At 58.8% G+C, this 23,754-nt stretch overlaps 3 protein-coding genes across 3 annotated transcripts; 1 reads left to right on the forward strand and 2 right to left on the reverse strand.

Moving 5' to 3' along the window:
• Positions 1-297: 297 nt before the first annotated feature.
• Positions 298-15,613, forward strand: ACRALDRAFT_2043567 (uncharacterized protein; the record flags this gene model as incomplete). The annotated part of the gene is made up of 4 exons (XM_071021361.1): positions 298-7,557; positions 7,700-8,017; positions 8,081-9,076; positions 9,137-15,613. 4 exons carry the CDS (start codon positions 298-300, stop codon positions 15,611-15,613), a joined length of 15,051 nt encoding a protein of 5,016 aa, XP_070873654.1.
• A 68-nt stretch (positions 15,614-15,681) lies between these two features.
• ACRALDRAFT_1063427 (uncharacterized protein) lies at positions 15,682-17,830 on the reverse strand. The gene is made up of 2 exons (XM_071016800.1): positions 17,484-17,830; positions 15,682-17,393 (listed from the first exon to the last, which is right to left on the reverse strand). Exons 1-2 carry the CDS (start codon positions 17,596-17,598, stop codon positions 15,904-15,906), a joined length of 1,605 nt encoding a protein of 534 aa, XP_070873655.1. The 5' UTR covers positions 17,599-17,830; the 3' UTR covers positions 15,682-15,903.
• Positions 17,831-18,017: 187 nt separating this feature from the next.
• On the reverse strand, positions 18,018-23,323 carry ACRALDRAFT_1076262 (uncharacterized protein). Its single transcript, XM_071018490.1, has 2 exons — positions 19,291-23,323; positions 18,018-19,208 (listed from the first exon to the last, which is right to left on the reverse strand). The coding sequence occupies exons 1-2, from the start codon at positions 23,182-23,184 to the stop codon at positions 18,297-18,299; spliced, it is 4,806 nt and encodes a 1,601-aa protein (XP_070873656.1). The 5' UTR covers positions 23,185-23,323; the 3' UTR covers positions 18,018-18,296.
• Positions 23,324-23,754: the final 431 nt, after the last annotated feature.

A 23,754-nucleotide genomic window follows, 5' to 3' on the forward strand; every position in this document is an offset into this window, starting at 1 on the left:
AGGGCGCGCCTCAACTGACCGAGGGAGTTTCTTGCGAGTTTGGCTCCTAAAGATTTTCGAGCTTCCATCGCCGGGGAGGGTTCGACAAAGTCGCGTGCATGGACGTTGAATTCGGTACCCTGATTGGTTCGGAGGTCTAGTAACGCCGTTTTCCGGCGCTATCACTATCCCGGTAGCGTGCAGGGAAGGGACCCGCTAAAAAGTTCAGTTGCTCCTGACCAAAGAAGAAAAAAAAAAAAGATGTAAACATACAAAAGTTGCATCAAGACGAGATATCAAGCAATTTACGGCGCAACTATGGCGTCAATCGATGTCTCGTCGCAGAGGGCGACTCTGCTGGCCGACAAAAACGTACTCGACCAGCTACCTGCAGAACTTCTTGCCATTATCAGAGACCACACCTCTACGAACCTACTGGATGCCGTCTCACAAGCTGCTCTCATCCCCCAGCTCACAGGCCGAATCTTTGCTCATTTTGAGCAAGTCTTTCCAGATATCTGCGCGAGATGGACTCTTAATACCCCGAATGTGGTTTCTCGAGTCGACGTTCTCGCGTCTTTTGCAAGAATTTTGCAGTTCGCTCCTTATCTATCAACATTTATACCATCTTACTTGAGCAACGCCTCATCACCTGCCGCCCCTGATGGATCTCCCGCCCGACCCCTTCAGTATCCCGATTCTACGAGCCTGCCCCATGTCGAACCAGGCCAGCTCTTGCGCCTTTTACTTGCTGTTTGGAGACTGGCCAGCTTCGATCTGAGGAGCTATGCAGGCCTGCTTGCCCCCTCGGTGTTGCAGCCACTCTTCAAGCACCAGGACAACGCGGTTCGGTATTTGGCCGTGAGGATATTCTGTCTTCAGACCCATGCCGCCGATGCCAAGTTGGAAGCTCTTATCCGAGAGCACGTTGGAATCACGGCTCCTATCCTGGGCGATTTTGATGGCGACGAGGTAGACTATGGCTTCCTTAGCCTCCACGAACAGGCCCGTGCCGAGAAGATCCTCGCCCTTGGCCGAGAAGCCCAGAAAGCTAGTCTCGATGATTCCGTTACCATTCAGCATGTGCCACCCCAGGAGTTGACACCCTTGGTTGCTTGTTATGGCCGTGTGATGCTCCCCCGGACTTCCGCCTCCACCAACATCCCTTCGTCCCTTGTCATGACTCCAAGCACCGCGAACAACATGGAAAGCCTAGCTGCCCTGCTTAAAGACACGCGACCAATCCTCCTGCATGGTCTCCCCGGCAGTGGCAAGACGTCGCTGATCCAGCAGTTCGCGAAAGACTTTGCGAAGCATGCAGAAATGGTGACACTGCACATCAATGAGCAGACCGACGCAAAGATGCTCGTGGGACTCTACTCCGCCGACTCCAAACCTGGCAGCTTCCAGTGGAGGCCGGGCGTCTTGACCACGGCTGTCAGGGAGGGAAGATGGGTTCTGATTGAGGACCTCGATCGCGCGCCAAACGAAGTCATCAGCACCTTGCTACCCCTCATCGAGCGCGGCCAACTTCTCATCCCCAGTCGAGGCGAGACCATCGAGGCGGCCGATGGTTTCCGTCTTTTCGCTACCGTCAGGACCGCCAGGGGTATGCATGGTCGTGAGACCTTGCCGAACCTCCTGGGCTTGCGATTCTGGCAGCAACTTTCCATACAGGCCCCCGCAGAGACCGAACTCCTCGACATCATCGTGGGGACGTACCCGGTCTTGCGCAAGTTTGCCCCGGACATCCTTTCCGTTTACCGACGACTGGCCAATGCGGCTACGGGAGCTGCACGCCATACCTTCGGTCGCAGTATTCTGGACCGCCAGCCCAGTTCCCGGGATCTCCTGCGATGGTGCCGACGCTTGGCCAGTCTCCTTGCGGATGCGAATTGCAAAACCGGCGACGAGCCGATCACCGAAACCATGCGAGACCAGATGTTCATGGAAGCCGTCGACTGCTTCGTCTCCAGGATACCCGACGCCAAGGCAAGGGAGTATCTCGTCTTCCAAATCGCAGAAGAATGGCACATGTCCAAGGAGAGAGTGCTGCATTACCTCGAAGGACATATACCGCCACTGGAAGATAGTCCAGACCAGTTTCACATCGGAAGAGTCAGGCTGCGGAAGAACAAGAATAAGGATCGCCTCAGCAAGCTGGCCAAAAAATCATCTCGACCCTTTGCCAATACGACACACGCCAAGAAACTATTGGAACAGGCTGCTGTTGCTGTCCGGTCGGGCGAGCCCGTCCTCCTAGTCGGCGAGACGGGCATTGGCAAGACGACCGTGATCCAGCAGCTCGCCGATACCTTGGGCCACCGGCTGATCGCCGTCAACCTATCCCAACAGAGCGAAGTGGGAGACCTGCTCGGAGGGTTCAAGCCTGTCAACGTCCGGAGTCTCGCCGTCCCCCTGAAAGAAGAGTTTGAGGACCTGTTTTCCGCCACGGGCATCTCCATCACCAAGAACCAGCCCTACCTGGAGCGTCTCGGGAAGACGTTTGCCAGGGGCGACTGGGCCAAGGTCTCCAAGCAATGGCGGGAAGCGCCCAAGATGTTTGCCAAGATTATCGACGAGCTGGCAAAGCGCGAAGCCGAGCAGAAGAGAGCGGACCGCGCAAACGGCAACGACGGCAACGGCCAGCCAGCGAAGCGTCGGAAGACCGAATCCAAGCTGCAGAGACTGCTCGACCTCAAGCCTCGCTGGGATGCCTTCTCGCGCAACCTGGACCAGTTCGATGTGCAGCTGTCCGGGAATTCCGGCGCCTTCGCCTTCTCCTTTGTTGAAGGCAACATTGTCAAGGCCGCCCGGAACGGCGACTGGGTGCTCCTAGACGAAGTCAACCTGGCTTCCCCCGACACCTTGGAGAGCATAGCCAGTCTCCTCACAGGTCCCTCCGAGACCCCTTCCATCCTCCTGTCCGAGACGGGTGAGATCGAAAGGGTCAAGGCGCACCCGAACTTTAGGATATTCGGTGCCATGAACCCGGCCACCGACATTGGAAAACGGGATCTTCCCATTGGCATTCGGTCGAGGTTTACCGAGATTTACGTCGATAGTCCTGACAAGGATGTCAAGGATCTCCTGACCATCGTCAAGACGTATCTGAAAGGCACCGGAACCCGAGACGACAAGGCCGCCGATGATATAGCTCGCCTCTACCTGGACACCAAGATGCGCGCCGAGGAGAAACGGTTGGTGGACGGGGCGAACGAGGTGCCGCATTTCAGTCTACGGACGTTGACTCGCGTCCTGTCCTATGTCAATCACATGGCTGCTTTCTATGGCCTCCGCCGTGCCCTGTACGAAGGTTTCTCCATGGGCTTCCTCACCCTCCTGAACAGGGAGTCGGAAAAGCTGCTGATGCCGCTGATCGACCATCGTCTTTTCGGTCACGTAGCGAATCCCCAGTCGCTTCTGTCCCACCCCCCCAAGCGTCCGAACGATGGCAAGCAGTATGTCCGCTTCGTCAACAAAGCCAAGGACCGGCACTACTGGCTGTGTCAAGGCGACCTGGATCCCGTCGAGCGACCCGACTATATCATCACGCCCTATGTGGAACGAAACCTACTCAACCTTGTCCGGGCCACATCTACCCGGCGATTTCCCATCCTCATCCAGGGACCGACATCTGCCGGCAAAACCAGTATGATTGAGTACCTGGCCAACTTTACTGGGAACAAGTTCGTCCGCATCAACAACCACGAGCACACCGACTTGCAAGAGTATCTGGGTACGTACGTGTCGGACTCGTCCGGCAAGTTGCGCTTTCAAGAGGGTCTCCTCGTCCAAGCCATGAGACGGGGGCATTGGATCGTTCTCGACGAACTCAATCTCGCCCCAACAGATGTCCTGGAAGCTCTCAACCGTCTCCTGGATGACAACCGGGAACTGCTCATTCCGGAGACCCAGGAAGTGGTGAGGCCCCATGAGAACTTTATGCTGTTCGCCACCCAGAACCCCCCGGGACTTTACGGAGGACGCAAGGCCCTGTCCCGTGCCTTTCGTAACAGGTTCCTCGAGTTGCACTACGACGACATACCCGAGGAGGAACTGGAATATATTCTCCAGCAGAGGAGCCGCAACACGTCCCCCTCTGACTGCAAGCGCATCGTCACCGTCTACAAGGAGCTTTCTCGCCTGCGCCAGACGAGCCGAATGTTCGAGCAGAAAGACAGCTTCGCCACTCTTCGAGACCTCTTCCGGTGGACGCTGCGGGACGCCGACAACCGTGAACAAATCGCCATCCACGGCTTCATGCTGCTGGCCGAGCGAGTACGTGTTCCCGAGGAGAGAATGGCCGTCAAGGAGATCATCGAGAAGGTCTTCAAGGTGAAGATCGACACCGACAAGCTGTATGCACCGACGGCCTTGCCGGGGAAAGCCAACGCGAAGCAGCAAAAGAGCGACAACTCCCAGGGCAGCGGCGTCGTGTGGACCGGAGCCATGCGTCGTCTCTATATCCTCGTCGACAGCGCCCTTCGAAACAACGAGCCGGTCCTCCTCGTGGGCGATACGGGGTGTGGAAAGACAACGGTCTGTCAACTCCTCGCCGAGGCTCGCAACCAAGAGCTTCACATTGTGAATGCCCATCAGAATACGGAGACGGGAGACTTGATCGGATCGCAGCGGCCTGTCCGGAATCGAGGTGCCATCGCCGATTCTCTCAAGCATGAACTGACGGGGGTCCTTGATGGCGTTGGCCAGCCGTCGTCGGGAAGTCTGGAGGAGCTGTTGGAAAGATACCATGGACTGCCTGCCGAAGTCGCATGCACGATTGACGCATCCTCCCGCGACCGCATCACGTCGCTCGAGACCAGGAGCAAAGCGTTGTTTGAGTGGGCCGACGGCAGTCTCGTGCACGCGATGAAATCCGGCGCCTTCTTCCTGCTGGACGAAATCTCCCTGGCGGACGATTCTGTGCTGGAGCGCCTCAACTCGGTGCTGGAACCTCAGCGAACGCTCTTGTTGGCAGAGAAGGGCATAGACAACTCGTTCGTCACCGCGACCGAGGGCTTCCAGTTCCTCGCGACCATGAACCCAGGAGGAGACTTTGGCAAGAAGGAGCTGTCTCCAGCGCTGCGGAACCGGTTCACCGAGATTTGGGTCCCGTCGCTGTCCGAGAATGAAGACATCCTCGAGATTGTGCTGTCTAACCTGGGTGGGAAGCTGAAATCTTTCGCCAAGACCATCGTTGAATTCTCGTCTTGGTTTGCGCGTACCTTCCGGTCGTCGTCGACCTCGGCGGGTTATTCCATTCGAGACATCCTCCTCTGGGTCAATTTCATTAACCACTTTGCTCACACGGATGCCAACTTTGCCGTCGTGCATGGCGCCGCCACTGTGTTCGTGGACACCCTCGGAGCCAACCCTTCGGCCCTGGTGGCCATGGACCCGGAAACCATGGAAGCGCAGCGACAGAAGTGCCTCGACAAGCTGAGCGAACTGCTGGGCTGCGATGCCACTGCGATTTACCGTTCGGAGCCTGCTATATCCCTGGAGCCCGATAAGCTGTCCATCGGCCACTTTGCGCTGGCGCGCGAGGTTGGACTCGCGGCCGATCCGACTTTTGCCTTCAACGCTCCCACGACCAAGCTCAATGCGATGCGCGTCCTGCGCTCGCTGCAGATGCAGAAACCTATTCTTCTGGAGGGAAGCCCCGGTGTCGGCAAGACCACGCTCGTGGCCGCTCTCGCCAGGACCTGTGGCCGGCCTTTGACGAGAATCAACCTGTCGGACCAGACCGACCTGATGGACCTCTTCGGCACCGACATGCCGGTCGAAGGGGCCGAGGCGGGCAACTTTGCGTGGCGGGATGCCCCTTTCCTCCAGGCCATGCAGCGGGGCGAGTGGGTGCTGTTGGACGAGATGAACCTCGCTTCGCAGTCTGTCCTGGAGGGCCTGAATGCCTGTCTCGACCACCGCGGCGAGGTCTACATCTCCGAACTGGATCAAGTGTTCCGAAAGCACCCGGATTTCCGACTGTTCGCCGCCCAGAACCCGCACCACCAGGGCGGCGGTCGCAAGGGCCTGCCGAGCTCTTTCGTGAACCGCTTCATCGTCGTTTACGCCGACGTCTTCACGGAGGAGGACTTGCTCCTGATCGCAGGACATAATTATCCCAACATCCCCCAAAATATCGTCCACGGCGTCATTCGCTTCGTCACGAGCCTCAACCACCGGGTTGCGGTGGAGAAGGCGTTCGGGTTGCAGGGCAGCCCGTGGGAGTTCAATCTGCGAGATATTCTCCGATGGCTCGACTTGATGGCCTCGCAAGATGCACTGCTGAGCACAGGCTCGGTGGATGACTTTCTCGGCCTCGTGGTGCGGCAGCGCTTCCGCTCCCTCCAGGACAGGAAACAAGTTGACAAGCTCTTCGCCGACGTCTTTGGAAGGCAACCGCAGGAACACAGCCTTTATCACGATGTCAGTGCGGCCGTGTTCCAGGTAGGAAACGCCCTGCTCCCCAGGAGTCATCTCTCCCAGCCACTGCAACCAACAGGCATAGACACGGTCCTCCGGCTGCCCGAGCTGGAGTCGTTGATGATCTGCGTCAAGCAAGGAATACCCTGCATCCTCAGCGGCTCCTCCGGCAGTGGGAAGTCTGTCCTCCTTCAACACGTCGCTGCCGTCGCCGGCAAGTCTCTGATCGTCTTCCCCCTCAACGCCGACATTGACACCATGGACCTCGTCGGAGGGTTCGAGCAGTCCGATCCGCTGCGTGAGGTCAACGCCTCCTTACGCTTCTTGTACGATGGCCTCGAGAGGTCCGTCCTTTCCCAGTTGCCGGGTGAGGTGCCTCAAGAAGCCTTGTCGTTGCTCCATTCCCTCAACTGCTGCGACAGCGGCGTTCCCCAGAGCCTCGACGAGCTTGCAGTCTCCATCCAAGCCGTTCTGTCCATCGTCTCGCCCACATCTGAGATATCCTCTCTTCTCGCCAACGCACTCGCCGCCTTGGCGAAACCCCGGGTGGCCAACGATCCCCGCTTCGAGTGGTTGGACGGGGTGATCGTCCGAGCACTGGAGACGGGCCAGTGGCTGGTCCTAGACAACGCCAACCTCTGCAACGCGTCGGTCTTGGACCGGCTCAACTCGTTACTGGAGCCGAATGGGGTTCTGAGCATCAACGAGCACTGCGGACCGGATGGAGAACCCAGAATCATCAAGCCTCATCCCGACTTTCGCATTTTCCTGACGGTGGATCCCCGACACGGCGAATTGTCGCGAGCCATGCGGAATCGCGCCGTCGAGATTCACCTCGCCGATCTACCGACGGACATGACCTCGTCTCAACCGCAACACCATACGGCAGAAGTCGAGAGCAGTCTCCGAAGGTTCCGTTTGTCCAGGGATATCTCTCTGGCATCCGGTGGACAGAATAGTGGCTGCTGCCCTGATGTGAGCGCCTTGACGCTTGGGAACCTGTCGTTGAACGATGCTTCGCTGGCAAGCAGGTATTCCGGCATTACGCCCCAAATCTTTCCTGATGTCTCTCTATCCTTCTCTCTTGCTACGTACAATACGCAGCTGGACGAGCTCATGTTCTATCTTGAGGCTGAGGAGACAGCCGGAGTAAGAAATATCACATTGGAACTGTATAGGCAGCTTTCAAGAACGGGATTCAAGGAGATTGTAGAGGCCCAGGTGAGTTTGCCGTCCCGTCTCTTTTCCCCCTTATTCTCCAGTTTCAACGGTGCTAACATCAACGCGCCAGCCTCTTTCCCCCTTACAAAACGCACCCATTGTTCGCATTCTACAACAGTCAGCCGGCGATCTGCCCTTCTGGCTCAACTCGTGCATTGATTTCCTACTCGAACTCCATCGTTATCGACGTGCCATGGAGATCCAGTCAAGGGGGGCAAAGGCAGGGAAACTGGCTTCGCTGAATCGCCTGCAAAGATCTGTCGTATCGGATCGGATCGCTGCCGTCGCCAAGGACTCGACGGCCGGAGTTGCCAAGTTCCTAAACGCCATTCTCCAAGGCACGGCGACGTTTCTGCGAGATAATCTGCAGAGCAGCACCCATTGGAAGGTTGGTGATCACTTCGGTTAAGAAGTGCGAATCTGTTGAATGTCGGCTGACATGTCTTACCAGGAACAAACCCGCATCGTCAGGGCAATGCTGGATTTCTGGTGGAGGACTTTCGAGTTTGTCTCCCGCCCCGTCTCTGAGCCCTTCGAGGAAGCCAGATTCCAGGCGCATCTGGGTCATGGTATCAAGTATGTCGAGTCTCTGCTCTCTTCCATAGAGACCGACCCGAATCGCGACTTGGCCGTAGGTTTCCTGCAAGCCATCCGCGATGCCTTTACCACGGGCTTCATGCTCAAGACGGGGCTCAGCATGGAGAGCCTCTGGAGACTGTTTAAGCCGAGGCCTATCCTCTCCGCCGAGACACTCAATCAGAGCAGGGAAATCGTGCGACTCGCCGACCGATTCGACGAGCTGAGATGGAAGGTCCGGACGTCAATTCCCGACCTTGCCAATGCCATGTCTACTTTAGTGGCCGCGGCCCAGGTCGTCCAAGGCAACCAGTCGACTGCCAGCCATCTTATCAACGACCTGAGCAAGGAGATCGATCTCCTCGAAGCCAGCATTGGGTCTGTGTCCAAGGAGAGGGAGATCAGCCCCTTCTTCGTGGCCCAGTTCAAGAATCTCGAGCAAGCCTTGGTCCTCCAGGCACTCTCTTCCTCTTCCGCGCAAGACGTCGTCTGTTCGCCAGTCTTGATGCCATTGGCAGTCATGTCCAACCTGCCGACACTGGACCAAATCCGTCTCAAAGGGGCGGCGAATACGGCACAGCACCTGCTGTCGACAGGCCGGCTGGCTTCCCGAGATACAGATTCACATACCTGGCATGGCAAACTAACAAGCACACTGCTCGCAAGGTCCAAGTCGATGGGCACGGCGAGCCTTGATTCTTTGCGACTCTTGGAGGCCGAACTCCCTCTGCTGGGCCGCTTCATCGTCAAATCTTCGCAGCAAATCACAGACAGCCCGATTATGGCTCTCAATCGAACCCTTCGACAACTTATTCTGGAAGTTGTGTCAGCGCATGGACTCTCCCCGGGCGCAAATGCAAATATGGAAGAGGTCTATAGTCGCGTCTGTTCTGGCTCTGCCGCTGTACTGCCCGATCTCACCCCGGAGCAGCTGACACAACTCTCGGCGCAATATCACCAGACCGTTGTCACGGAAGAGTGGCCGGCTCATCTTGCGACCATTGCCAAAGACCACTTGATTCCCTCGATGGTCGCTGTGGCCATGTCAGACTCTTATGCCAGCCCCGACAATCACGAACGGGGGGAATCTGCGCCGGCTAGGTACGACCGAAGTGCAGCGGCCTGCTCTTCCGTGGGATGGGTGCAATTTGCCGTCGGCTATATCAAGCTTTACGTCCCTGACAAATCCTTCGACCCCCAGCTCAGGCCTCAGTTCGAGCGTGAAGTCTACGACGAAACCAAGACAACATTACAACATCGTCTCTCTTCTTTGCTCGAGTTTGAATTCCACTTCACAGGCCAGGCACACTCTCTGCGTGCCCAACTAGTCAAGGAGGACATCGACGCCCTTGGACCCGTCCCTGCGGCTGGCCAAGTTGTTCACTACCGGCCTTCACGGTCTGAGCTTGGCCAGATGCAGGCCGACTTTAACAACGTTCTCAAGTCGGTCGTCGACATGGGCATTGCTTCGACTCACTTGCGGCACGCCTTGGTAGCAGGTTCTTCAGCCGCCGAACAAGAGCTCGAATTGGTCAAGCAGAATGTCAACCAGCTCATCGACCGCTTGTCCAAACGATTCGACGCCTATCAAGACATGGTCACACCGGCTGTAGACGCTCTCCATTGTCTTCAGCTGGGTCTATCGTTGACTGTCGGACTCGACTCACTCCTCCAGGATGAACTATCAACGGGCCCTTTGATGGATGTCACGCCGTTCCTGGGAGGCAAACTTCCAGAGCCGAGTAGCACGGTTCTTCCCGGCCGAAGCCTTCAGTTCCTCAACTACATGGGCTTGGTCGTCTCCGTTGAAGGTCTGCCTAGCATCAGCGCTTCTCAAAGGGAGGTTCTGTTCGAATCCGTGCACGGCTTCTTCAACGATTGGAGCAAGAAGCTCGAGGCAGACCGCAAGTTGGAGGAATCGAATACCAGTCTCTACCGCTTCCGAGGAAGTTTCGAGGACGAAGAGGAGCAAGATGAGGCCGAATTCAACGAGCTCTTCCCCACGTTTGACGACGAAGAGGACAAGAAGCCGTCGACGGGGCAGCGCGCGGAGCGTGTCCGGGACCTATCGGTCAAGATGGCCGAGTTGCATCGAAACATCTTCCTGAAGCCCCAGGAGGCGTCGAAGAGCTTACGCGCATCCTGCGTCGCCATCAGCCAGGACGCTGCTTTCGAGGCATCCGAGAAGGCGGCTGTCAGCCAGAAACTTAACCGGAGGATACTGCCCATGGCCATGTGGTCCCTGTACGAAGGACAGGAGGCATTAGACGTGAACGCCGTTGGGGAGGGCTATAATTTCTACTCGGACCCGCACCTCCCAGCAGTACGACAACTCATTTCGCTCATCGGCAAGATCGAGGCCCGCTTCCGAGACTTGCAAAAGGTGGACGAGATCGGTTTCATGCAGCCCCTGGCCGACGTTCTCTCGGCATGCGACGACCTCCTGGCCATCGTCCACACGGAGCCGCTGGCCAAGATCCTGCCCAAGCTGGAGCACCTGCACAACATCGTCTACGAGTGGCAGCACGGCGGCTACGCACCCAGCATCTACGGCGCGCCTGCACTGTATTCTTCGCTGACCGACACGATCATCAGCTGGCGCCGAGAGGAGCTCAAGACGTGGGCCAAGCTGTTTGACCTGGAGGTCCAGAAATGCCGGGACGATGCCAGCTCGTGGTTTTTCATGGCATACCAGGTAGTCATTGCCGTGCCGCTCAGCTTCTTCGTCGACTCTGATGACCCTGTCTCGCTGCTCCGAGACTACGCTGTAAAGCTGGTCAAGGAGCTTGACGTCTACTTCTCCAGCTCCATCGTCGGCCAGTTCTCCGGTCGTCTTTCACTCTTGAAGCAGCTACAGAAGCACGTCGAGCTCCTGGTGATGGACTACCCGTCCCTGGCTGTCATCCGGGACGCCCTGCAAAATTTCATCAGCTTTTATAGTCGCTTCGAGGCGGTCATTGACGAGTCCATCGCCCAAGCCAGGGCACCGATTGAGAAGAACGTCAAGAACACGGTGCTCCTTGCCAGCTGGAAGGATACCAACATCAACGCTCTCCGCGAGAGTGCCAGGAAATCTCATCGGAACTTGTTCAAGCTGGTGCGCAAATTCCGCTCCGTCTTGGGACAACCGGCGGCTCCGATCGTCAACCAAGGCCTCCCGGACAAGGAGCCTGTCCCCGGCGGCGGCGAAGAAGGAATGTATAAACAACTGGCTGTGGGTACGACAGACACACACGGCCAGGCCGTCAGTAGATGCCAGGATGCCGCCCCGGAATGGCTGCAGGCGCACCGTCGCTTATCCAACCTCCCCAAGACGCTCTCGGTCATGTCGGGCATGACCGGAGTCGTAGGAGCGACCAAAAAGACCTGGGATGCCAGCCAAGAAACCAAATCATTCCTCGAATCGCTCGTGTCGTCCATCGGCGAGCTCCGCAAAGAAACCCCGGAGTATCTGACGGAGGAGAACACGGATCAGGTCAAGCACCTCAAGACACGAAAGCGGTACCTGTTTGCCGACGTCCTGAAGACCATGCGGCAAATGGGATTCAGGCACAACCTCGGCATGGAAGCTCTCGCCAAGCAGGAATCCGTTGCCACCGTACTCGGAAGCGCCCCCGCCTACGGTCACTATAACCACTACCACTACGATGATTCCGCCGAGCACTACTTCCAAAAGGCCGTCGATATCGTGGCCGCGGCTCGGGTGGCGGGCCACAATCACCATGAGGAGCTCACAGGGGCCGAAGCCTCTCGCAGCCTGGGCTATCTCGAGGGCATGATCCAGGTCCTCCTCGGTCAGCGGAACACTCTGGTTACAGCTCACAGGTCCCTCGATTCCCTGGCGGAATCTCTCGTCTCGGCTCGCGAGTTGAGCAACTGCTGGGACGACGACAGCAGCATAGTCATCGAGAGACAACCGTCCAACCTGGCAAAGGTCGTTCGATGGATTATACCGGTTCTCGAGTTCGGAACTCGGCTGGTGGAAGCCCACGGCAAACTAGGGGGTGTCGACAACACGGAAATCACAAGGGCTTTGGAAAGGAGGGCCGCGGCGTTCAGGGCCGACTTGGAACAACGAAACGACCTGGTTGCGGTTCCCGGGAAGCTCAAGCTCGCCAGCCAAGAGTCGCTCGATACCGAGGCACGACTTGGTCTCCAACAGTGTTCACAGGAGCTTGACGCCATGGTCGCATCCCGTTCCGATCTCGGCTTCCTGCTGGAGCAAATCAACGCCTGGACGAAGTGGACGGTACTACAAGACACTGAGGATGTCGAGCAGGCAGTGAACGACACCGACAAGTTCGGCAGCCAGATTGCAACGCTGTGCGACTCGGTCCTCGTCGCTATTCAGGAGTACAAGCAAGCTGCGTCGGAACTGCCCGAATCTGCCCGCATTCCGGCCTGGCTCTCGGGCAGCAGCGATGCGTACGGCTCTATGCTCAAGGCCCTTCGCATTGACACGATCACCCGTGCCGTACGAGACTGCATGACTGCGATGGGACGCCTCAACCTAGAGGCACGGCATATCCGCAAGGTGTCGACGTCTATGCTCGGCGTGGCCCTGCCCATTCTCGAACAATATGCCCTCACATGCCAGCAGACTGCTGGACGGCTGTACGATCTGCATTGGGCTACGGGGAAAATGACCCATAGCCTCGGCCGGACCTTCACGCAACTCGCCTCCAAGGGATTCTGCACGCCGCAAGAAAAGTCGGACGAGACGCAAGGGGAATCCGGAAAGCTCGAGTCCGGAACAGGTCTCGGTGAGGGAGAGGGTGCCGAAGATATCAGCAAGGACATTCAGCCGGATGAAGACCTGTCTGAACTCGCGCAAGAGCCTAACAAGGACCCGAACGGGGCGGAGATGGAAGATGAGAAGGACGCCGTGGACATGGCTGACGAAGACATGGAAGGGGAGCTCGGAAGCGTCGACGGCGCCGATGAGGATGAAAAGGAAGACGACGGTAAAGGAGAGGAGGACGAGGACGAGGATGATGGGATGGAGGAGGAAGCTGGTGAAGTCGACGACTTGGACCCCACGGCCGTCGACGAAAAGATGTGGGACGGTGAGAACGAAGAGGAGGCGGAAAAGGACCAGCAGGGCGACAAGGCAAAGGGCCAGAAGAAGAAGGACGAACAGGTGGCGGCGGACGATCCGCAGGCGAACGACGACGAGGGTGACGAAGCGCAGGAGGCAGGTGATGATCAGGGGAACGAACCTGACGCCGAGGAAGATCCTGCGGCAGAGCAACAGGACGAGGATGTCCAGTTCCAGGAAGACATCAAGCAGGACCAGAACGTCCAGCAAGAGGACGCCTTGGCCTTACCGGATGAGATGGAACTGGATCTTGAGGATGGGGAGTCCGGTTCGTCCGACGACGAGTTGGACGACGACGATTTATCGGACATGGGAGATGCCAAGGACGACCTTCCGGAGCAACAGGCATCTGATGTGGAAGATGAGGACGAGCCCGAGAAGGGCGAGCAAGGTGGCGAGTCCGAGGAAGTGGATGAAGAGGTGGACAACATGGCTGGCAATGAGGCCAACGACGAACCCGAGCCTGAGCCCGACCAGGAAGAAGAGCCCGACGAGGAAGAGGGACAGGACGAAGCAAGTCAGCCGGACAAGCCCGACGATCAGCAACACGAGCAGCCACAGCACGATACTGCCAACGCGGATGCCGAACACGCGGCGCCGAGCGACGTAAAGGGCGGCGGCCTAGACCAGAACAACGCGGACTCGATGGAACTTGACGACGAGTTTAGTAACAACGCCGCGCAACGAGACGAGGGCGCTGCGGGTGACGGCTCTGCTCAGCAGCAACAGGCAAGCGCAGGGCAAGACGGCACCGTGTCGCGTGCGGCGGAAGAGACGCAGGCGCAGCCGTCGGAGCAAAAGGAAGACGATGCGCAGGACGGGGCGCGACGCGACCCGTTCAAGAAGCTCGGTGATGCTCTCGAGCGATGGCATCGACGGCAGGCGGACATCTTGGAAGCGGACAAGGAGCAGGAGGAGAGCAAGGAACCCAAGCAAGAAATCGAGGGCGAGGGCGAGGGCGACATGAGTCGTCGAGAATTCCAGCATTTACAAAATGACGACGATGCGGCTGATACCCAAGCGCTGGGTGGCGCGTCGGAGGACCAGGTCCAACCCATTGATGATACCATGGCTATTGATGAGGAAGAGGACCCTTCGAGCCGTGTCATGCCCGAGGTCGAGGAAGACGGCGTCATGGAGGATCAAGGAGACAACGACAACAAGATGGACATGGACGGTCCGGACGATGCGGGCCAGGATCAGGACAAGAACCAGGGCCCCGAGAGCGAAGAGGCGCGTTCCGGCGTCAAGACGCGCCAGGGAGCGTACGACAGAGAATCGCCATCGCCTGAAGACGGCATGCCGGGACAAGAGGAGGGGGAAGAGGAAGAGGAAGAGGTTCATTCCGACGAGGAAGCCGCCATCGACGAGACATCAGCGCGACTCTCCGAGACGCACCTCGCGGACGAAATGTCGGTCCGGGACTTGACCGAATCGATGCAACTCTGGTCGTCCTTCCAGACCAAGACACACCCGCTCTCCCTATCGCTGACATCACAACTCCGGCTCATCCTGACGCCGTCGCAGTCGACGAAACTGTCCGGGTCGTTCCGCACGGGGAAGCGGCTCAACATCAAGAAGATCATCCCGTACATCGCATCGGGCTACAAGCGCGACAAGATTTGGATGCGGCGGGCGGTTCCCACCAAGCGGTCGTACCAGATCCTCCTCTGCGTGGACGACAGCCGCAGCATGGGCGAAAGCGCGTCGGGCAACCTGGCGCTCGAGTCGCTCGTCATGGTGTCGCGGTCGCTCTCGATGCTGGAGGTCGGGCAGGTCGGGGTGCTGGGGTTCGGGGCCGAGGTGTTCAGCGCGCACGACCTCGCCGACGACCCGTTCGCGGCGCACGACGCCGGGGCGCGGGTGCTGCAGCGGTTCCGGTTCGAGCAGGACCGCACCGACGTGGCGCTCCTGCTGCGGCGCACCATCGACACGTTCCGCGACGCCAGGGCGCGCAACCCGGCCTCGGGCGGCGGGGACCTGTGGCAGCTCGCGCTCGTGCTGTCGGATGGGCTCACGCCGTCGGCGGCGCACGACGGCATCCGGCGGCTCCTCCGCGAGGCCATGGAGGAGCGCATCATGGTGGTGTTTATCGTGATGGATGACTCGCAGCACCGCAAGGGGGATAGCGTGCTCGATCTCAAGGAGGCGCGGTTCGTCAAGGATGCCGAGGGGAACAGCCAGGTGGTGATTGAGCGGTATCTCGACACGTTCCCGTTCCAGTATTACCTGATTGTGCATAACTTGGACGAGCTGCCCAACGCCTTGGCTGGGTTGTTGAGGACGTGGTTTGCCGAGGTCAATTCTTGAGCGCTTTGCATTGTTTTGTTTTTTTTTTGTTTTGTCGAGTTGTCTGTTGGTAGGATCTTAAAAGTAGAGGCGTTCTGTAATCAATTGTCATTGCTTGAGATTCCAGGAGATGCTGTGATACTACAGAAACATGGTGATGACTACAGTCTATGTGAGGTGAGATGCCTTTTTCCCCTTTGTATCCCAAGATTGCTACGTCGTAAATTAGTATGATATACAGATACATCATGTCCAGTCAAAGGCTGTCGCAGTAGTCAAAGACTGTCGACTGCCGATCCAATGCTGTGAAACTAAAACCGAGAAATGTCTCTGCCGAATATCCAGGTAATGGCCCAATAGACGGGCACCATGATTTTGTTCCTCAAACTCATGCTCCTGGTCAAGTAGGCCATCCTCCACAGCATCCAGGCGATCCGTCCCTTCAGCCCGTCATACTTGCTCTGGTGGATGGCGTTCCAGCTACCGAGGTAGGCCATGGTTCCCAGGTTTCGGAAGGAGAACGGCTTCGTGAGGTCAACATAGACGGACCCGGGGTTCTTGGCGAGCTTGTTGAGGGCCTTGGCGAGGTAGATGGCCTGCTGCGAGGCGACCTGGGCGGTGGCGGGAAGCGATTGTCCGGCGACGGCGGCGCAGTCCCCGGTGGCGAAGACGTCCGGGAGGACGGCGGCGTTACCTTTGTCGTCGACGACGCGAACGCGGAGGTAGTCGTCGGTGACGATGCTGCCGCTCCGTTCGGCCGTCTCGATGTGTAACGGCCCCGAAGGCGGCGTTCGGGTATCGACGGGTTCGGTGGGCATGCGGATCTCCTGGGCGACAAGCTTCTTCACGAGGGGGTTCTGCATGAGACCGGTGCTCCAGACGACAATACCAGCGGCAATTTCTTGGTCGCCGTACTCCTTGATCTTGAGGCGGAGGGGGCCGCTCTTCCGTTCCGGATCCGGACGGATTTCCTGCAAGTGGTGTTCGGTCTTGACGCGGATGCCATGACGGCGAAAGGTCTGGACAGCGTAGGTGGCAAGGTGGTGGTCAAACATGGGCAGGACCTTGGGGGCAATGTCGTAGACGGTGATGGAGACGTGGGGCATGAGCTGCGGGTATAGGCGGGCGAGGTCATCGTGGACAAGGTCATGCAGCTCGGCGGCAAATTCGATGCCGGTTGGCCCGCCACCGACGACGGCAAAGTGGAGAAGTTCCGAACGGGGGTCCGGGGAGGCTGTCGAAGGGACGTGTTGCATGGCGGCAGCACGCTCGAAGCACTGTAGGATACGGAAGCGGATGGCTCGGGCATCACCCACGTCGCGGAGGAAGTGGGCGTGTTCTCGGACCCCGGGGACGTTGAAAGTCTGGGAATAGGCGCCAATGGCCAGGACGAGCTTATCGTAAGGGACGTCTACCATTTCGCTCTTCTGATGAAGCACCACATCGCTTTCGGTGTTGGTGGCGGCGGGCGGCGGAGTGGGTTTGACCTGGACGGGAAGGGTGCGGGAGGACAGCTCGTCGGCGTAGGGGTTCACTTCGACGCGGATGGTCTTGGAGTTGAAGTCGATATCATCAGCCCAGCCCTGGTAGAAGGCGTCCGGCTGGAGGCGTCGAACGGACTCGAGGATGGCACGGAACTCGAGGGTGCCGACCGAGGTGGATGCTAGCAGGGGGGTGAAGACAAAGTAGGATCGCGGTGAGACGACGATGCGGTCGTATTTTCGGGGATCGAGGTCGCGGGCCAAGGCGTAGCCTGCCCAGCCGGAGCCGAGGACGACTACCCTCTCTTTCCTTGGATTGCCTGGTGGGAAGTGTTAGACAGGTGTAGGTTCGTCGTCATTTTCGGCGGCCGGTGTTGACAAGATATCAGACCAGTGATGACAGTATTTACTTGAGACGGCAGTGGAAGCGGAAGCCCTGTTACCGGGGCCTCGTGTCGTCCTGCAAGGCGAACGGACTAATACGGTCCGCCAGGGGATATGGCCTTTGGCCTTGGTTGGGCCCATGATGATCGAGTTTGTTTCGCCAGTATGCTGACTGACTGTGTGTAGTTGATGACTCGGGGCGCGGCGCTGATACTGCGGATATTGATTTGAGCGAGGGCGAGACTCGAGAGTAGGAGAGCTCGGATCTTGTGGTTATGTAGGATTTAGGTAGTGGAGAGGACCTGACGTCATTGTGAAGTAGAAGGAGCTGGATGTCGAATTGACGAATTCATGAATAAGAGGAGGAAAAGGAGGATGGAGATGAAGGGGAAAAAGAGGAAAAGAAGGAGAACATGGCGATGCTGGGATATAAGAATAGGACCTGGGAGCCGAGGACCCGAATCTGAGTCACAGCTGCCACTTCGGTCGCTCCTTCTTCGTTTCCTATCATGGGTCACGACGGAGTAGGAGCAACCCGTGAGACCCGATGATTTCCGGACCCAACCCGATGCCGCGACCCACATGTCCGATTCGGCTCCATGACGTACTGCCTGTGTACGAAGTACCTTGTGAGTTACGAAGTGCCGTGTAAGTACGAAGTACCTCGTTCGACACAGGTATGTACATGTACATGCTCATGGTCAGTCTGTACCTTGGTGTAGAGGCATCGTCGACTTGTCCAAACAATTCCATTGGCAACAGCTTTTATATACCCAGCTAACTACACGACATGCGTACACGTCCACGCTTCTGAAGCACTCATATATAAACGAATCTCCCTACTGCAACATCGAGTCCAGACTCTCGCCCAACACCCCCTCAATCTTGACAATCCACCGATGCGTCTCCCGCTCCACCACCTCGTCGTCGTCGTCCTGCAGCTCGCTAATGTACGGCAACATCTCCGGCAGAGAAGCCAGCCACTCCTCGCCCAGCCTGTCCGTCAAGGCCTGCTGGCACTGCACCGCCGCCAGCCGCACCGCCGCCCGCTCGGCCCGCAGCTGCTTCAGCACCGCCGTGTTGATCTCCTTCTGGTGGTCCTGCGAGTCCGCCGCCGCCGCCAGCTCCACCAGAGCCGGGATCAGGCTCTCCCGCACGTCCACCCCGGCCTCCGCGTCCGCCCGCCCCAGCTGCGAAGTCAGCACCCCGGCCACCCCGCCAAAGTGCGACGGCGCCTGCCAAAACTCGTCCTGGTCGTGCTCGAAGCACCGCCCCAGCGTCCGCAGCACCGCGTCCCACAGCTGCCGCTGCTCCGCCACCCCCATGTCGCACCCTTCCAGCGTCGCCACCGCGTCCTCCAGGATGTACGTCGCGTAGCTGGTCACGATCGACTTGAGGCTGTCGAAGAACTTGTCCAGGAACTTGTACACGCTGTACCGCCGTGCCACCCGTCCCGCCGTGTCCTTCTTGCCCAGCCGGGACGGCCATTCCACCACCTGCGTGAACACGGGTCGGAACGCCGCGTCGTTGAGCTTGTAGATCATCTTCAGCGCCGCCTCGTTCAGCTGCGTTTCCACCTCGGCGATCTTCTCCAGCTCCCTCGTCAACAGCTCGCCCTTGGCCTGCATTTCCCTGCGTAGGTCGAGCGCGTTGAGGAAAACGCTCGATAGCGAGCCCAGGTTCTTGCCAATGACCGACTTGGAGTGGCTGTTGATGGCGACGCTGAGAATGTCCACCAATTCACCAATGGCCTGATGTCTGTTAGCTTGGTTTTTTTCTCGACAGCACATGATTGCGTGCTGTACTGTAGGGACTCGGTTCTTAACAGCTTACCTCGTAACCAGCTTCAGTCGCTGCCGCCCAGTTCTTCTCCAGCCCGGCGAAAAAGACCTTGGGATCCACCGTCCGAGCAAGAAACCGAAGGCAGTTGAGACGGCTATCCCTGGCCTCGTTGTCCAAGTCTGCTGCCGCCGCAGAAGCGCTCGACGCCGTGAGAATCTTGTCGAGATACGCCCCCGTCACCATGTACGGCAGGTGCTGCGCCACAGCCGTGATGAACGCATACCCTGCGTTGTGCAGCTCGCCGTGCGGCTCCTCGCCGAAATCCAGGCTCTGCTCGATGTAAAGGATGGCCTGCGGCACCGCCAGCGACAGCACCGGCAAGATGCCGTCCTGCAGCACGTCCACGAGAGACGCGAGGCAGAGCAACGCCATGACCCGGAGCCCGGCATCCGGCTGGCCCAGGCACTCGGGCCCCGCGATCGTCGTCGCCGCCGCCGCCACAGCTTCCAAGTCCTTCTTGCCGTACTTCTCCGCAATCTTGTCCACCGACGACACGGCCGTCCGCTTGTACCGCAGGTCTTCCGTGTCCCGGATCGCCGCCGTCAGCTGCGGCAGGAACCCGAGCAGGGCCGTCCGCGACGCCGCATCGCCCGTGCCCTCCTGGTCGACCCGGACCTCCAGCGCCCGGAGGACCTTGCGCCGCAGGTCCATCTCCGTCTTGTCCAGCAGGTTCTCCACCGACTTGATGAATTCCCCGATGGAGAGGAGGTTGAGTAGATTCGCCAACGCCGAGCCGCAGCACTCGTGTAGATCCTTCTCGCCCTTGACCACGTCGGCAAGCGCCAACGTGTCCTTGAAGAGAGTCGCGTACAGCTCCCGCATCTTGGACGTCTGCATGTCGTCCTGCTCCGCCAACTCCTCAATCTCCTTCTTCATCTTCTTGCTAGACAGCAGGGACGGGAACACGGTCAGCTGCCGGAGCGCCGTCTTGTGCACGTCCTTCTTGTCGCGCACGTCGTCGCCCACCCCCAGGAGCGTCGACGAGAGTTCGGGCCTGGGTTTGAAGATGTCGCTGATGAGCGCCAGCAGCTGCGCCGCCGTCTGCAGCTGAACCTCGGCACTGTAGACCGAGAGCAAGTCCACGGCAAACGAAGTAATGTTGGCGTTGGCCTCGTACTTGTCGACGAGCATGGCGATGAGCGCGAATAAAAACTCGGCAGGCCCGAGCGTGTTGACGAGCGACACGAACAGGTCCTGCTTGCGGTGCGACGGAATGTGCTCGTACGCCGTGACGAAGCTGCCGAGAAGCTCCGTCGCGCCCGCAATGGGGTTCCGCTTGCCCTTCCTGAGCGACTCCATCAGCGGCGGGATCACCTCCTTGACCGTCTGGTTCACCACGTGCGCAGAGTAGTCATCGTTTTGCCGGAGCACCGACGCGCCCATGAAGGTGAAGATGGGCATCACGCTGTGCAGCACCACGTCGGGCGCCGCCGACGCCAAGCTCGCGATCAGGAGGAGCGCCGAGTTTTGCACAATCGGGCTCGTCGTCTTTTGGATGCAGTTCGCCAACAGGTCGCCGTACCCGCCCGAGCTCCCAATCTCCAGCTTCTTGTTCGTCTTGTCCTTGTATTCCGGCACCATGGCGATCAGGCTGGTCAGCACGAGGTTCTGCAGGTAGCCCAGCTCCGACCCCACCACGCTGCTGAACCGCTGCAGCTCGCCCAGCGTGTCGAAGAGGCTGTGCAGCAGCTCCGGGTGGGCGCGCGGGTTGGATCCTTCCACCAGCTGCAGAACGAAAGTGATGTCTCGCAGTATCTTGTTCAGCTCGGCGGCCGTGTACACCTGGGTTCCGCGATCGGCGTTGGAGGGACTCGTCCTACGGCGCTTGCTGGGTGGCGATTCCGTCGCCGTCTTTGTCCGCACTTGGATAGATGAAAGGAAATGTGCGAGGATGTCGGTGGTAAGCTCGACATTCTTCAAGAGGTCGGACGCCTCGGTCGCGATGATCTCTTGGACGTCTTGGTCGTCCTCTGACGGCTTCTGCTGTTCATTCTGCGGCTGCGACTGCTGCTGCTGGTAAAGCTCCAGCATGGTACGAGAGACGTCCGACTTGGTGTCGAGCTTCATCGACGGCCACATGTTCCGTATGCGCCTAAAGCTAGACCGTACGAGCTCCGGGCGCTGTGCCGACTTGGCGTCCTGAATGACAGAGAGGAGGAAATCCAGCCCGTTGGAATCATTCGCCACCACCGTCTCGGCAAATCTCTCGTGGAGACGCTCGGAGCTGACCTGCTCGTTTTGGCACAGCGCCGCCACTTCTTCGGCCGTCAGTGCGGCCCACCACCGGAAGGCCGGGAGCAACAGTTTCGTTCTCGACACGCTCCCAACGCCCCTGATCCGATTCAGAACCGACAGGAGGCTGGATTTGACCCTCAGCAGCGGCGTGGCCGTGATATGAGCCGCCAGCCATGCGAAGACGGACTGCCTGTTCGATTGGGAGAGGACCCTCTTGCCACTCCCGTCCGACTTCTTTCCGCTGCTCTCTAGGCTGGATTGCAGGAGAGTACCGAGGTGCTCTTCGTGCATGACACACTCCTCCAAGGTCGGCAGCATGACGCCGGCCAACAGTCGCGAGACCGCCTCACCTTCTGCCTGGGGCAAGTCTGTGCCCTCGGGGAAGAACACGCCTCCCGCCCAGAGGTCTTGCTTCTTCTTGTCGCCGCTCTGGTTCGACAGCATGGTTCCCAGCTGGGCAAGGAGATCGGCGGCGACGCGGCGGACTTTTCTGGAGGAATCAAGCAGCGCAACCAGACCGTAGGGAAGCATGACCTGGAAGTCTTTCCCTTTCATGTCCTCCTCTTGCAGGCGCTTCTTGACGACATCCAGGGCGGCGGCACGAGCCAAGGTCGGGTACGGCCCGCACCAGATGTGTGTGAAGAAGGCCACAAAGGTCGAGTCGTTCGCGGCGTCCTGTCGGCGGAGGGCGGGCAGCTGGACAAACGTCTCGAGTAGGGTCGGTTGTTCCGCGCTTTGCGCGACAACCTGGAGGAACAACTGGGTGAGCCCTTCGGATGCGCTGCCCGGGTTGGCAGAAAGGCAAGTCGGGAGCGAGAGTTTCTGGGTGGACTGCTGTTCAAGTAGCGCGTGTACGTCCTTTTGAGGTGACTTTGCGGCGCCGTCGCCGTCCATTTCCACGTCCTCTGCGGCCAGGACTTTTTGCTGTCGAATCGACACGTCGAGCTTCATTTCGAGCTCCTCGATATCGAGCTCGCCTTCTTCGATGACGGTCCGAATAATGTCACTCGAGTCTCCGGTATGGCGTGACAGGTCGATCAGGGTCGAGCCGAGCTCCTTGCGTATCTTGCCCTCGGGGTCCGTCTCGTCGTTTAACCTGTGCGCCGCCAGGACGAGCGACTTGAAGACGACGGCAACTTGCTTGTCTCTTATGACTTGACCAGTTAGAACCGCCCGAATGACTGGCAGACCACGCGGGTCGCCCTTCTTGCAAAGTCGTTCCACCAGGGCTATGCAGAGACCGTTGGCAAGCTTGTCGACCCGTTGCTGGCGGCCAATGTCGACGAGGGTGGTGCCTAGATTGGGAACCTTCATGAGCGCCTTGGTGACCTTTCCCGACATTTGCTTGGCGGACCGATGGTGTGCCAGTATAGACAAGCACACGAGGCCCGGTCGCATGGTCTCGGTCGTCCATCCGTGGACGATCTGCTCCATAAAGGCAGACAGCACGCCGTCGTCCAGGCTACCCTTGGCGGCAAAGATGGACAGGGCCATGTAGGTGGCAATCTGCATGTTGGGCACCTTCTTCATGAGCATGGCCTCGCCAAAGACCGGTCCCAGTCTATGCAGCAAGGCTTGGTCGTTGTCTTTCTGGACAGTCTGACGTCCCGATCTCGCGTTGTCGAGCATTCCGTTGACGGCCTCGGTCATGATGCCGCCCCAGAAAGAGATGAGGGCCGGGTACTGCTGTAGGTTTCGGCAGGCTTCCAAAGTGTAATCAGAAATGGCGGCGAGAAAATTCGGCTTGTGGACGGCTTCGTAAACGAGAACGGACCGCGGAGGTGCGGTCAGGGAGCGGACGTATGGATGTAGGAATCGGAATTCTTGCGGAAGCTGCGCGGGTAGGATGGAGAGGAGAGTCACGAAGGCGGGAATCGTGTGGTACGGTAGGAAAGTGCACAGCAGAGAGAGGGTGCTCTCCTCGTGGATCCTGGGAGAAGTCAGGGTCAGTAAATGGGATCGAGGAAAAGCCCTCTGGGGATGATTACAACGCACCGGAATCTCCGTACCAGCCACTCAATGGCGGTAATGGCGGGCATGAGACGCAGGCGGCTGCCGACGAGACGAAGGAACGAGTCGACCTTGGCATTGAGCTCGTCGTTTTCGGCGGCGGTCATCTGGGTGCGGTCTTCATTCTGGCTCTGCTCGCTGAACAGGGTCAGGGCGAAGGGCTTGAAGCGGGCGTCGAGGCGGCAGAGCTCCTCAAAGGCCTCGTAGCAT

Source organism: Sodiomyces alcalophilus, assembly GCF_042370955.1.
Source record: "Sodiomyces alcalophilus JCM 7366 unplaced genomic scaffold ACRALscaffold_6, whole genome shotgun sequence".
In the NCBI taxonomy this organism is placed as follows: domain Eukaryota; kingdom Fungi; phylum Ascomycota; class Sordariomycetes; order Glomerellales; family Plectosphaerellaceae; genus Sodiomyces; species Sodiomyces alcalophilus.

Bases quoted from the DNA above. Each gene is read 5' to 3' on its own strand.
- ACRALDRAFT_1076262 (XM_071018490.1), bottom strand. From the start codon at position 23,184: ATGACCGAGGCCGTCAACGGAATGCTCGACAACGCGAGATCGGGACGT. The intron at 19,209-19,290 runs GTAAGCTGTTAA...AACAGACATCAG, and splicing joins CGACTGAAGCTGGTTACGAG to GCCATTGGTGAATTGGTGGA.
- ACRALDRAFT_1063427 (XM_071016800.1), bottom strand. From the start codon at position 17,598: ATGGGCCCAACCAAGGCCAAAGGCCATATCCCCTGGCGGACCGTATTA. The intron at 17,394-17,483 runs GTAAATACTGTC...ACTTCCCACCAG, and splicing joins CGCTTCCACTGCCGTCTCAA to GCAATCCAAGGAAAGAGAGG.